General features: G+C 52.0%; 4 protein-coding genes across 4 annotated transcripts; 1 reads left to right on the plus strand and 3 right to left on the minus strand.

Moving 5' to 3' along the window:
- Positions 1-36: 36 nt before the first annotated feature.
- On the minus strand, positions 37-1,942 carry PFICI_02326 (uncharacterized protein; the record flags this gene model as incomplete). Its single annotated transcript, XM_007830907.1, has 3 exons — positions 37-252; positions 313-1,175; positions 1,270-1,942. 3 exons carry the CDS (start codon positions 1,940-1,942, stop codon positions 37-39), a joined length of 1,752 nt encoding a protein of 583 aa, XP_007829098.1.
- Positions 1,943-4,838: 2,896 nt separating this feature from the next.
- On the minus strand, positions 4,839-9,395 carry PFICI_02327 (uncharacterized protein; the record flags this gene model as incomplete). The annotated part of the gene is made up of 10 exons (XM_007830908.1): positions 4,839-5,719; positions 5,777-6,269; positions 6,332-6,660; positions 6,723-7,019; positions 7,221-7,833; positions 7,887-8,166; positions 8,219-8,560; positions 8,637-8,778; positions 8,844-9,204; positions 9,264-9,395. 10 exons carry the CDS (start codon positions 9,393-9,395, stop codon positions 4,839-4,841), a joined length of 3,870 nt encoding a protein of 1,289 aa, XP_007829099.1.
- An 864-nt stretch (positions 9,396-10,259) lies between these two features.
- Positions 10,260-11,875, minus strand: PFICI_02328 (uncharacterized protein; the record flags this gene model as incomplete). The annotated part of the gene is made up of 4 exons (XM_007830909.1): positions 10,260-10,564; positions 10,621-11,424; positions 11,476-11,530; positions 11,585-11,875. The coding sequence occupies 4 exons, from the start codon at positions 11,873-11,875 to the stop codon at positions 10,260-10,262; spliced, it is 1,455 nt and encodes a 484-aa protein (XP_007829100.1).
- A 1,187-nt stretch (positions 11,876-13,062) lies between these two features.
- On the plus strand, positions 13,063-14,296 carry PFICI_02329 (uncharacterized protein; the record flags this gene model as incomplete). The annotated part of the gene is made up of 3 exons (XM_007830910.1): positions 13,063-13,095; positions 13,163-14,140; positions 14,204-14,296. The coding sequence occupies 3 exons, from the start codon at positions 13,063-13,065 to the stop codon at positions 14,294-14,296; spliced, it is 1,104 nt and encodes a 367-aa protein (XP_007829101.1).
- Between the last annotated feature and the right edge of the window lie 30 nt (positions 14,297-14,326).

Consider the following 14,326-nt stretch of genomic DNA (forward strand, 5'->3'; position numbering starts at 1 on the left):
CGTCGTCTCACCCAGACGAAACCATTTCACCAGAAACTAGTGAAGATATCCTCGTACCGGCTTGCGTTCATGCTCGTAAATGACCTCGCGCTCAACAACCCTCTCGTCGTCCCAGTCACGATGCTTGTGATGGTGTCTGTGTTTGCGCTCCCACCGCTCTCTTGCTTCTCTCTCCCACTCGATCTCTCTAGCTCTGTCTCTACGAGCCCTGCGGATAGAGTCGGACAAGTTGACGATTTCCAAAACATCCTCCTGTGATTGGGTTAGTACGTGGGGTTTGCAGATATTGCGCTAAATTGGTTTCAAACTCACGTATTTAAGATACTCCATCACGTAGAAGAAATACTCTGTCTCCTCATATTCGTAGCCCAAACGCTCAATGGCCTCTCGAACGACCAAGTCCTTGGTAATTTCAGTCCACATGTCATGCTGCTTCTTGAGAGGACGTCGGCCGCGGTCCCGGTCCCGGTCACGATCTCGAATGGAAATGCGCGTGTCGTGCACATCCTCCACGACAGGTCTGTCACGAGAGCTGTCACGGTGCTTGTCGTAAATCTGGACACTCAAGCGATCACGGTCGGAAGTGGTCTCGCTGACACTTGTACTGCTGGCATAAGGTACGATGGGCATAGGACCGGGCGCAGGGGGAGGGGGACGGGGCGTGGGACGCTCGTCGCGTTCGGGGATGAATTTGGCACGTCGTACGCCATTGTACCTCTGCCATGTGACCTCGGCGCCTCCTCCTCCTACACCGTCCATCTTCACACGTTCGGTGCCAGGCGGAACATCGACAATAGTCCAGTCCTTGGTTGCACCGTGGTATGCCTCGCCCATACGACCCCGCGAGTCGATCTTGCCTGTAATGTATTCGGCCTCCTCCGAGTAATCAGGACGAGGCGGTGGTGGCGCAACAGAACGGGAGCGCTTGTGGTCACGCTCTATCTCGACCTGCAGACGATCCCGATCGCTTCGAACAACGACCTCGTCATCATAATACGATGGGCCCCGTGGAGGTGCGACTGGTCTTGGTCTTGGTCTTGAACGAGAGCGACTGTGTCTATGAATATCTACTTCTGTCTCATGGCGCGAAGTATAGATGTCAATGTCTGTTTCGGTCTCTCTTCCGCGGCGAGGCTCAATGATTGGTGCTGGCGGTGGGAACGGAGGATATGGGGCTGGGGCGGGAGCCGGCGGGGGCACACGTTCGACACCTATGTCAAGAATCAATAAATGTTGCCTCAAGTGGACTAGAAAGGATTTAAAACTCACCATGGTCAATGTCGCGATAATGCGTAATGACTTCTCGCTCAATCGTCGGGCCACGAATCACGGGGGGAGGCGGCGGCGGCGGTGGTGGTGAAGGACTCGGGGAGGGAACTCGTTGCCTCTCACGTTGAATGATTCTAATTTCCTGTTCTCTCTCAGGAGTTGGAGATCTTTCTCTGCGTCGGTCCACTCTGACAATTTCACGTGTATCTACACGCACTTCTGGAGACGGCGATCGCTCAATGAACCTGGGCCTCCGGAGCTCTTGCATGGGCGGCGGCGGCGGCGATCTTTCCCTCCTGGGAGGTGACACACTGCGCCGGCGAATGACTATGCGCTCTTGTTCGCGGACGGGACTTGGACTGCGAGGGCGACGGCGATCGATTGTCTCGACCTCGCGGGAACGGAGCACAAGCGGGCCAGCCTCGCGGCGGGGTTCCTCTCGCAGGAAAGCCGGCGTGCGACTGTCTCTCTCGCGGATGGAAATGTCGGTCTCCTCGTACTCTCGGACGGGCGCTCGCCTTGGAGGGCTTCGGCGCTCTTCCCGACGCTCAAAGGTTGTCTCGACCTCGTCGTACTCACGACGGGGCGGGCCACGGCGGGGCTCGTCATAGTAATAGCGACCATCGCGCTCTCCAACGTCGCTGCCGCGACCTCCTCCAACTCGATAAGACATGACGACTGTTGTTTACAGGAAACGCCTTTGATGAAATGAGTCCCTGAACGCGCTGATCTAGTATCTAAATCAAGAGATTGGCCAGTCCGTCAGTCGGTCACTTGGACAGGTCGAGGCTTTCCACGAGCGCTCGCACGACTTGATCTGGAGTATGAATGTACTTCGACGTATTTGGTGGTTGTAGCGGGGTAGTTTTAGTTGCAACGGGAAGGATCGACGCCTGGAAATAGCGTCATGCGACTGAGACTGGTGCAAGAGTCACAAGCCAAAAGAAATGAAAAACTCGGTCCAGATGCGCGAGTAGCGCTAACAAAAACGTTGACCTGTCCGAAAGGGACAAGAAGCAAAGCCGTAAGCAGAACGAACAGCTGGACAATGTGAGATATTCGAAATGAGAGTCCTAATTTGGAGGGGGATTGGGGGAAGAGACAATGATCCTGAAGGGGGTTTAATCCGGGACGAAGCGACACGCGCACTTCCTTGGGCCTTGGACCGGGTGGGCATCAATTAGAAGACAAACGTCGTCATCCTACAGCGGCTTGGGGGGCTTCTAGGGTGTTATAGGGCAGCGACAATTAACAGCCGAGGGGGGCTGGCAGAGCGAGCAAGTGGATGCAACCAAGGAACAGGCCCTGTCCTTAGGTACTCGGACAGCGGGATTGGTTGGGGAACAGATCGGGATACGACAAAGAAATAGAAAAGAATGAAATTATTACAGAATTATGAGACCTCCCAAAAATGGTGAGGAAGAAGTGCGACAACGGCCTTTTCTGAGATTGAGCAGAATCTCAGGAAACTCGTGGGAAACGGGAGCTAGATTGATACTTTGGGCTAGAGAGCTTGTATATGAGGCAGGCAAGTATATCTCTTTCCATCGTCCACTTTTCCCCATTGTCGGAATGTTCCAGGATCTATCTTGATCTCTTCCCCCATCTTTATTTTAGCTGACCCACAAATTTTGCTGTCGTTGGATCTCTAGGATCTCCAACTCTCAGAACACTGCGTTATTCTGCCTAGGTCTCCATCTACGGCACCCAAGGTGGTACACACAAGAGATTGGCACGCAGGCAGTTTTGCATGAGGCCAGATACACCATTCTTTGGCGTTTGATAGGGGGGCATGTGTGTATTGGAGGTAGCCAGCCTGCGCCTCTCCTACTTCTCATGACCGCTCCATGCAGGCATGTGCAGCAGGCTGAGTTCTTCGGTGTGTCTTCTGAGACTGAAAGCAGGCGTCTTGTCTGGATGCTGGTTGGGCACTGAAGAGGCGGGACGAGATCTACTAGATCCACAGCCTGCTGCTGGCGAAATGCAGGCTGACGCGAACTGGGTCGCCAGGACTGATGAAAGAGACGCACCTTGCGCCTTTCAGCCATGAATGATCATTGCATCCGTCTACAGTCTTGTTCAATTGGTTCTCGCATACATAATTTCCTAGTCACCGGTATTGCTTGGTGTACTATGTATTTCAATATGGATGCAGTAAGTGAGCTTGGTGGTCGGCATGCGGCAGCCTCCATCTCCCCTCATGTGCGGGTCTGCAAGACCAAGTCAGGTCGCGATGAATGTGGTCAGAGTCTAGAACAGTGACAGGATGACAGCTTGGATGGTCGCCATTTATGGTCTTCCCGTTGCCTGTCTTGTCATGTCGCCTTCGACTGACCTACTACTGTGCCTCCCTAGTAGGCCCTTCCCGCGGCCTGCTCTCACCATAATCAATCCCAAATTATGCTGCAATGGTGAAGCAAGCCCCAAAAGCCACGCGAGTAGTGGATAAACCTTGACTTTCTCCCAGTCGAACCTGTGGAGTAATAAATTGCCAATGCTACTTAAATCCATGATACCCGCGCCCGCAAGCGACGGTATTCAGGTCATTAATAAGATTCACATGTGACATCTCTACCTCTCTTTTGCATGTTCCTGCTTTTCTCACTGCAAGCACGACATTTCTGGACCTTGAACCGGGAGTCATGGACTCCAATGTCACATTATTTTCCATTTCTAACAAGAAATTCAATCACACCTCAAGTTGCGCTATCTGTCTTGTCACTGTATTCCATGTCAAACCGACATGACGTCATTATTGGATGGCTGTCTGCAGCAGGATCAAACTCGACGAGCCCCACCATAAGCCAAGGAAGGATAGGTAGTTTACAGGGCAGTTCAACTCCTGTAATTCACTGGGCGTAGTATGTAGCGAAACCCTCGTCCGACAATCCTCACGCTACATTTTCAATCAATCCAGCTTTGAAATAAAAACAGGCTTGAGCTTTTGGTACTGGGAAATCACTGACTTGGCAAATAATCAAACGGGTGGCTACCACAATAGGTATTCCAGGGTACACGTTCCATGAATATGTGTCCCTGCATTTAACCCTTCAACTCTTGCTGATAAGCATACAAATCAAAGTGCCAGATTGCATCGTCATGTCCTTGTCAAGGTTTTCCGAAATGTCGCAGACTGCGGCGCGGGCACTTGCTTCTTGCCGGCAGCCACAGGCTCAAAAAGCCGTTGACAAGGTAAAAAAAAAAAAAAAAAAAAAAGTCGAAACGCCTCGTACGGGAAGTAGGACCAGTGGCCTGTCAAAATACCTAGGCACTGAAGTCTTTCAAGAAATATTCACGCACCTTTCCGCTTCGATAGGTTTCTTGCATCGAAACATAGGTATACAGCAAAGGACAGTCCAAGTCGTGTATTGATCACTTGAAGTACACCAAACTGCCTCAACCATTAGACGGGACAAGGCATTGAACAATCAGGTCGTTTGACGCTGCGATATGTGGCAGTATTTCTCAGCATCTCTGCTGGATTCTCTTGGTCATGGAAATGGCAATGATATACTTTTTGATCGCTTATCTATCTAAACATTACTGCGCATCCTGGTAGCCATGGGAGATCAAGCCGCCTCTCTATCAAGACTCTGCGCCTGACACATGTCCCTGTACAGCTTCCCCAACGCCAAAAGCTCGTCATGTGTACCAGACTCGACAATTCTGCCACCATAAAAGACGCATATCCGATCCGCATCCTTGATTGTGCTCAGTCGATGAGCAACAGCAATGGTGATGCGTTCTCCCGACGCCGCCGCATCGGCAAGGGCGGCCTGGACAAGCTTCTCCGAGGCCGTGTCCAGAGCCGACGTTGCTTCGTCCAAGAGCAGCACGTTGGGTTGGCGAATCAGGGATCGCGCAATGGCGATGCGTTGCCTCTGGCCACCGGACAGCTGCGAACCGCTCGTCCCGCACTGAGTAGCTGTACCGTCGGGGAGCGACATGACAAAGTCCCACGCGTTGGCAGCGCGCAGAGCCTTTTCGACCTCTTCGTCAGTCGCCGAGTCGCCTCCATCTGACTGCTCTTTGCCGAGCAGCACATTATCGCGCACGCTGCCCTGATACAGTGTCGGTTCCTGCTGGACCAGCGATACATGCCGCCGGTAGAGCCGCGGGTTAATGTCGACGAGGGGCTCGGCGTCCACGCGGATGGTGCCTGAGGTTGGGTCATAGAAACGCTCCAACATGGCAATCATGGTGCTTTTGCCGCACCCCGAGGCCCCCACAAACGCGACGAACTCGCCGCGCCGGATGTCGAGGTCGACGCCACGCAGCACGCGGGTGTCGGGACGGAGAGGGTAGGAGAAGTGAATCTTGTCCAGCTCGATCCGGCCGGCGCCATCAGCTGGACCGCGATCTGCGTTCTCGGGAGTGTCTGCGCGGATCAGCGGTTGTAGGGCTTCAATCCAGAAGAGATAATTTGCTGCGCTTTTGCCCTTGGTGATACCTATTTAGCGTTAGCTTACTGGCAGTCGATCGAGGCCTGTATTGGACGGTGACTGACTGCTCGTATATCCAAACATCTGGCTGGCGGCCTGGCCGGCAAAGAATGTACCCATGAACGAGACAAAGAACTGGTAAAAGGTAATTTCGCCGTTTGATACCAGCTTGCAACCGTACCAGAACCCAAGTGCGAGAATAAAATATTCGATTGCTTGGGTGAAGGAAAACCAGAACATCATGTGCAGAAGAGGCAAGATTGACTGGCGGATGGCAGAACCCAGCTCGTTACTGTACCTCTCAAGCATTGTGCTTTCTATGGCTAGGCTAGATACGGTACGTATGGCCGTGATGGACTCTGACGCGATGGAAGCACTATTGGAGAAACGGTGAGAGTTCTTGGATTCCATATGTGTCTCGAGGCGGATGCGGGCATATCCAGCAAAGAGCATTGGAGGAAGGCCTGCAAAGACGCCGACCAGGCCGAGCTTCCATTGAATCACTAGTGCGAGGATGCTGGATCCGAGAATATTCAAAATGTTGATCAAAATGAGCGCCTATGTGATTTTGTAAAACTCAGTATTTGACAAAGGGGCCGTAAGAGGTAAATGTAACCTACGATGTTGAAACTCATGAGCTCGAGAATGGCCTGAGGATACGAATCAAGTCGACTCGTAAGCGCTCCAGTCGTATTCTCGGGCCGGTCAAAGAACTGGATATCCTGCCGAAGCATGCTGTTGAGTATAGTCTCTCGGAATTTCTTGTTCATGGTCTGCGCCATGATATTTGTTGTCCATCCCATGATAAAGTAACAGAGGAGACAACCCAAGCTCAACATGAGAAACATGAGAGCGTAAAAATTGCCTTGCTTCTGCATGGACTCGGCATCAAGCTGGAATACGTCCAAGACTCTGGCAAGGATAATGGCCTGGCCTGGGAAGACAGCGGCTGGGTAAGAAGTGAGCAATTGGATACCATCATTATGATTTGTTGGCACGGGGCTTACGTACCAGCTATCATGCATGATATTAGTATAATCAAGTATTGAAGCCTGAGCTCTGGCGTCCTTCGCATCAGTCCAAAGACGGACGTTAGCAAGCCCTTGTGCTTTGCCTTGTCATAGTTATCTCGATCTCTGAGGCGCTGGAGCTGCTGTTCATCCGCCGTGGCTCGTCTGGTCAAGGTTCTCCTGACGGACAAGTCTTCCTCTTCTTCCTTGGGCTCTACTTCCGATCCCGAATCTGTGCTCGAAACCTCGTTCTTGTTGGCATGTGAAGCAATGTTTTGTGCGGCGACCAGTCGGGAATCTAGTGAGTCGGAATGCGTCAGCTTATTAGTCTGCTCTTGATCGCGTAGGACATTCTACCGAGTGCTCGAGCTACAGCTGCCATGTAGGCAGGTATTTCCCGAGACAAAATTATGGGACCGGGAAACAAGTGCTCAGAGACCGGCGCTGATAGGGAAAAAGGATTCAAAAAATAAGATCGCCACAAATTCGAAGTACTTACAGGCACCATTCGCCGCCAGCAGACCGTCGTGGGTCCCCTGCTCCAGGATCCTACCCTCGGCCATGACGACAATATTATCGGCGCGCTTAATGGTGGCCAGCTTGTGGGCAATGACAATGGTGGTGCGGCTCCGGGCGACATTGTCGAGCGCTTTTTGCACGATCCCCTCGGCCTGCGGGTCCAGTGCGCTCGTGGCCTCGTCCAGCAGCAAGACCTTGGGGTCCGAGACGATGCTCCGGGCAATGGCGACGCGCTGCTTTTGCCCGCCCGAGAGGAGACCGCCGCGCTCGCCGATGCGCGTGTGGTAGCCCTCGGGCAGGGCCGTGATGAAGTCGTGGGCAAAGGCAAACTTGGCGGCTTGGACCACCTTTTCCATTTGTTTCTCTTGGGACTCCTTCTGCCACGGGGTGCCGACTAGGCCATAAGAAATATTTTCGAATACACTGCCGTTGAACAAGACTGGTTCTTGCTGCACCAAGCGAATTTTTGTCCGGAGCCAGTTGAGGTTCATCTTCTCGATCGGGATCCCGTCTAGTTTGATCGTTCCGTTTGAAGGCTTGTACCATCGTTCTATCAAGCCAATGATGGTGCTTTTCCCAGAGCCACTTGCTCCCTAGCAAAAAGTGAGTCAATGAGCATCAAAGTCACTATAGCTTAGTCACTTACCACGAGAGCAGTCACTTTCCCGGCAGGAACATGCAAAGAGAAATTGTCCAGAATAGTGACACCTGGCCTGGTAGGATAACTGAATGTAATATTCTCCACATCCAAGACTCCTTCAGTCGTCACTGGCTTTTCTCCAGTCTGGTCGAATGGGTCAATTTCGCTCACTCTGTCGATGAGGGCAAACACTTGACTAGCTGCCGTAGCCGCTCGGCCAAATGAGATGGTATAAGGGGCTATCATGGTGATGGAAATCGTAGCAATGATGACTGACATCAGAACACTGCAAATGTCAGTAAGGTAAGACACGGATCCGGGATCATGCTCATACGTACGTGAAAACTGTTCCTAGTGAAGACACCTCCTGGTTCGCGACCATTTTGATGCCCTGCCAAAACGCCAGTCCCATGCCCGCATAGATGAGAAAGTATTCCAAGCTAAAGAAGAGCCCAAAGATGGGACTCTTCTTGTCGCCGAGAGCCTTAGCCTTGCAAAGGTATTCGTCGTAGCGAGCTACGAGTCGCGTACGAGCCCCGAGAGAGTGGACTGTCCGGGCAGTCGATAGTATGCTTTCTGCAAAGGCGCCGCCCTGGGCATATATACCCAGCATCTTGGTCTCGAGTTTTGCTTCGGCGGTTGCGACGATTCCCATCAATACAATGAGTGCCGGGGCGAGCCTGAAGCAAGAGAAGGGTCAGGACCCTTGTCTTTCAGGAAGTGGAAGTTGGGGAATAGAATGACAGATCAACGCACCATATGAGTATAAGCGTCAGTTTCCATTGACTGGTAAAGGCAATGACAAACGCAGCCACAAAAGTGGACAAGGCCTGTACACACAAGCCTAGCTTTTCGGCAATGCCTGAATGGATCAAGTTGCCATTTGTTGTGGCTTGCACTATGGATCACCGTGTCAGTCGTTCTCTTTTCATAAAGGAGTATGGGCCAGGTGGGCCAACGTACTTGAGATTGAACCTCCTGATCCAAGATCGAAGAAGGCGATTTCCTGCGCCAGAGCAGCCTTGAAGAACTGCTGTCTGATGTTTCGCACAATTCTGTATGCGACATAGGTGGTCAAGGTCGTGTATATATACACGAGCACCAATCGACCAATACCAATGTAGACAAAGTAAAGGCAATACTTGGAAACATTGCTCATGAATTCGGATGCAGTACTCTCGCCGACCACGAACCTGTTGAGAATGGTGATGAAGTTACCAATCACAATGTTGACAATGGCGAGTCCGACGCCAGAGCCTGCCGCGGCAACAAATGCCAGGAGCTCGAGTACGATATCGATAGGTTGGGCATAGGTGAAGATGCGCTGTGTGTCCCAGACATTAGTCTCAAGGTTGTGTCCCCATCAGGTTCTGACACACTTACAATATAAGAACCTCCAGATCCTTTGGAAGGGTCTTCGTCTTTAGGCTTGGGCTTTTCGGTTAATTTGGGGTTGAAAGCATCGGCCGGCGAGGGAAGTTCTCCGGCCGCATTTTGGGCGTCGTTCGTGCCCATCTTGCTTCCTGCTTCTTCTTATGAGTTGAAGATGAACCAAGAGTGTTTCGTCCAAAGCAGTGCTTTTCCTGGGCCTTTTGTAATGCGCTGAATCCTGAAAATGTCGAGCTCGAGGTTATATATGACCCATAATGACTAATACCCCAACTTTAGGCATGCCATCTTCTTTTTTTCTGTAATGTTTATTCCTATTCGATGAAGCGTTTAGTGTCTTGGCATATCAAACTTCACTCTAATGGTGGAGAGTGCCGAGTGGTATAATAGAGGAGGATGACAGCCTCTTGCTAGTTCCTCAGCATCGAATTGTCGATATGGCTCAACCTCTTGTCAAAAAAAAGTCAAAAGAGCTCGTATTGGTAGTGGATCACTAAAGGGTTCACTGCCTCCAAAAATTTCCCTCGATTACGTTCGCCAAGTTTGTACTGGAGGAATGCGGAGATGTGCTGTAATGGTGGCTGCGGGCGCGGGCCCCTCGGCCACCGACGCCGTCGGTATTTTAAGCGGTCGGCCAAGTCAAGGCATGTCGCCATGAATCACCACAACGGCCCGGTAAAACCAGAGGCTCTTTTGCGGAAGCGATGGATAGCAAGAAAAAAATACTCCGCATTCGCCCCTATATGAGTGTACTGAGTGTACCGAGAATGCTAAAAGCAACTTGCCCGACGGCAGCGAGACCGATGAGCTATATATCTCAGGCCCCAGGACTACAGCTTACCCATCATTATTAAGGAGCACACTAGAGTCCCTCGGCTTTATGGACTCTTGGCATCCCGAGTAAATATGTGATTTGCACAACCATGACTGGGTCTTAAACTCGTGAGAGATGCACCGAGCACCATCTTCATATACTTGATATAACAAATTCTACTTGGGAACCACGACAGGTGCCTTGTAGCAGTGCACGACCTGGGGTTTACAATACACCATGAGACCTTCGCGACCCCATTCACCACCCACGCCACTCTGTTTATACCCCGACAGATGAGCCTGCGGAAGCGGCTTCTCAAAACTATTGATCCAAATCGTACCAGCCTCAATCTGGTCGGCGATGCGACGAGCGCGAACGAGGTCATCCGACCAGACAGCACCGCCTAGGCCGGTGAGGGTGTCGTTTGCCCGTCGAATAACTTCGTCCTCGTCTTTCCACTTCATTACGGGAACAATGGGCCCTTGTTGATCATGTTAGCTTACTTGGACGGCATCATACAATATGACGCCAACTTACCGAATGCCTCGCCAGTGACGACCAGAGACTCGTCGGGAGGGTTGCTGACAATGGCAGGCTTGACAATAAAGTTCTCTGGAGACTCTTCCGGCGTACTTCCGAGAACAAAGTTGTGGTTGCCGCTGGCACTGTCCAGGAAGAACTTGCGGACGATATCGTATTGCATCTGATTCTGCACCGGCCCCAGCATGATACCTTGTTGCATGTCTGAAGTAGGTTCAACCTTCCACTGCTTCACCGTCTCCACCATGACGGCCAGGAACTCGTCGTAGATATCCTCGTGCACGTATACGCGCTTGCTGGCGACGCAGAGCTGGCCCGAGTTGAAAAAAGACCCGACTGCCACCTGGGGCGCGACAATCTTGGGGTCCACGTCTGGGCAAATAATGCTCGCGTTGTTGCCGCCGAGCTCCAGCGTGACGTTCTTGAGGGTGGCGGCGCAGGCGCTCATGATCTTTTTGCCCGTGGCCGTCGAGCCGGTAAAACTAATCTTGTCAATATCTGGGTGCGTGCAGAGGCGCGGACCCAGGTCGTCGCCGCCATTGATCGCCTGGAACACGCCCGGCGGGAATATGTGCTGCACGAGCTCGGCAAACTTGAGGACCGAGTAGGGAGTAAAGGGCGACGGCTTGACAATGACACAGTTGCCAGTGACCAGACTTGCGGCGATCTTGCCCATGGCTAGTACCAAGGGAAAGTTCCATGGGCAGATTGCCGCCACGATGCCTATGGGCTTTTGCACCATTGTGAGCTTTAGGCCGTCATCATCTTGGATCACCTTTTCCTCCAAGGGGGGTTGCTTTGCTACGACAAGTCAGCTACAATGTTCGTGGGCTTGTCACAATGATGCAGTACCATTGAATTCAAGAAAGTTGATGGCATGCTCAACTTCAAGATGGGCGAGTTGGATCTTTTTCATTGTAAGCTGTATGTCTCCGAGACTGGGCAATCGTTGAATACCTACCGGCTTGCCAACTTCCTTGGTCAGCAACTCGGCCATCTTTGCCTTGTTCTCCGATAGGACGTCGCGGGCCTGGAGAAGTTTCTCCTGCCGGCTCTCCCAGGATGTCCTCGACCATGACGCGAAGGCATTCTTGGATGACAGAATGGCCTCATCGAGATCACTCTGCGCTGCTATTGGCACGTCCCATAGTGGCTTTCGCGTAGACGGGTCAATTCCATGGTGCACTTGTTGCCCACGTCTGAGTTGGCCGCCAATAATATTAGAAAATCGTTCAAAGTCGGCCGACGGCATGCTGATACTTCGCTTTTGATAGACGACGAGTCGTACAGGGAGGGACGCGCGGTTAAGCCGCCCCGCGATTTTTGGAGTAGGGAATCGTCTCATGATAATGATAAGAATACTCTGGTTCAAAGCCCGTCACCCGACCTGCCCGCGTGCTTCGACAGGCGACCACTCATAGATCAATATATGCCTGCACCATGCCATAAAATGCCCGAGGCAGATTGATAATCAGGGACCAACTCCTGGGTTTCAACGTGCCAAAGCTTTTGGATTGACCCTGTCAAGCCGTTAGCTCTCTCGATCGAATGTGGGGGAACGGCACCCTGCTCAGCGTAGCATGGAATGCCATTCCGATGCTACTCTGGTTTGGAATCGTTTGGCCGACGCTAAACTGAGGCCCACGGCTACCGGCCAAGTGGCGTGGTCGCGAATCGGCAGTGGGCAGAGCTGTGGTGCTGTTTCAATCGGCTGCAAAGGTAGGCAGATATTCTGGCAATTGAAGTCACGGCATTTATTTGAGATGGCTTTGTATATGATGGATCTCAAGCACAGCCAAACAATGGTTTATTCTTACTCGTCAATTTGCCCAGCGGCGTGCAAGCCGTCTAAACTTTATGCAACCGGGAATATACTGCACCTATAGAGTAAGACATTCATGTCTCTTTCTTTCTGGAAGAGGTGACACCAATTCAAAAGCTATCGTAACTGAGAGTGCCTGTATTTCCTAAACATGCCCAATCAATTCTCTTCCAATTGACCAATTCAAACAATCAGTGGAATCTGCCGTGTCTTTGCCTAGGATCTGTTCTAACCGACCGGTAATTTTGCGCGGCAGTGGGGTTGAGAGCGCCGACTTCCTCCCCCTGGCGAGATCCAGGAGCTGGAGATTAGCTGAACTCTAACGGCTTGGGGCCGTTGAAAGCCTCCCTGGCCCAAACCGTTTTTGATTCGTCACAGTGGAGTATACCACTGTGATTCCTGGGGGAATGCGGGGTTTATAGCAATGCTAAGAATGCTAAATGATAAATCTACCAAGGTAAAGCTGGGAGCCTATGAAGCCATCGCGTGACGGTTCATAATCTCAGCTTATCGACTAAACTTGACGTTCAATCTTGAGCGTGGGCGATTCTATTTGACTTTGAGCGCCCCCTGAATTACAACCACCGCCTGAACAGAAACACCCACGCCGACTCAAGATGACACTCACAAAAGATTATCAAAAGGCTGCTGTAGTTGTTGCAAGTTACGCGTGTCTCGTGTAAATCATGAATACCACCAGCTAATACAATTCTCCAGCGCGAGGGGGGCTCGCCACGCTTTGAAATCCACGATGTACCAAGACCTGCGCTGAAGCCTTGGGAAGTCCTGGTCTCTCTCTCGGCCTCTGGTATCTGTGGCACCGACGTATCTCTGGCCTCTGGACACCTGGGCCCCTGCTGCGATATACTGGGTCACGAAGGCGTCGGCAAGATCGAGGCCATCGGAGCCGGTGTAGATCCAACCATTGCAAAGATCGGCGACCGCGTAGGTATCGCATGGGTTCGAGACGCTTGCGGTGCTTGCGAGTATTGCCTTATCCCCGGCGGCGAGACGAGATGTGTTGAGCAGTTGAATTCGGGGAGAAAAATTGATGGCACATTTGCAGAGTTTTGCACCGTACCTAGCAGGTACCTTCTCAAGCTGCCGGATGATCTGGCGGTTGCCGACGAACTAGTCGCACCGATCTTGTGCGGAGGCGTCACGGCATACAAGGCACTGAAAAGCTGCAACGCGACGCCGGGTTCGTGGGTGGCCATATCCGGAGCCGGCGGTGGTGTCGGTGCGCTGGCGATACAATACGCTAGAGCCATGGGATATCGTGTCATTGCTATAGACGTGGGCACAAGCAAAGAAGAGTACTGCCGCTCTCTTGGTGCTGAAGTCTACTTGGATGCCAAGAACGATGTCGCAGCAGCAGTGTATACGTCGACTAAAGGCACGAGAGCCAAGGCAGTCATTGTGACTGCAGGCTCAGGCGCCGCTTATCAGAGTGCTTTCGATATTGTCGCTGCCTTTGGAACCGTGGTTTGTGTTGGTATACCGCCACCGCCTCAGACCATGGCCCTCCATCCTCTTCAGTTCATCGACAAGGGCATTTCCCTTATCGGATCCTTGACCGGGACGCGGACGGACACGTTGGAGGCTCTGGAGTTTGTCCAGAGAGGAGCAGTGAAACCGTCTGTCAATATCATTTCATTAAACGACCTGCCAGTTGTTGCAGATCGTGTCGCCGAGGTATGTATTATCTATTTTCAAGCTTGGACGTATCTGGGAGACTGTGGGACTGACGTTTGCCAGACGACGGGAAAGTACGTCATTCGTTTTGGCAAAGCGCAAATAGCAACTCCTGTGCAGAGTAATGGAGATGTCTCCAGCAACAATAACATTTGAAGTTAGAGCACCGATACTATGGTAGTAGAT

Source organism: Pestalotiopsis fici (genome assembly GCF_000516985.1).
Source record: "Pestalotiopsis fici W106-1 unplaced genomic scaffold PFICI_Scf_2, whole genome shotgun sequence".
NCBI classification, from domain to species: Eukaryota; Fungi; Ascomycota; class Sordariomycetes; order Amphisphaeriales; family Sporocadaceae; genus Pestalotiopsis; species Pestalotiopsis fici.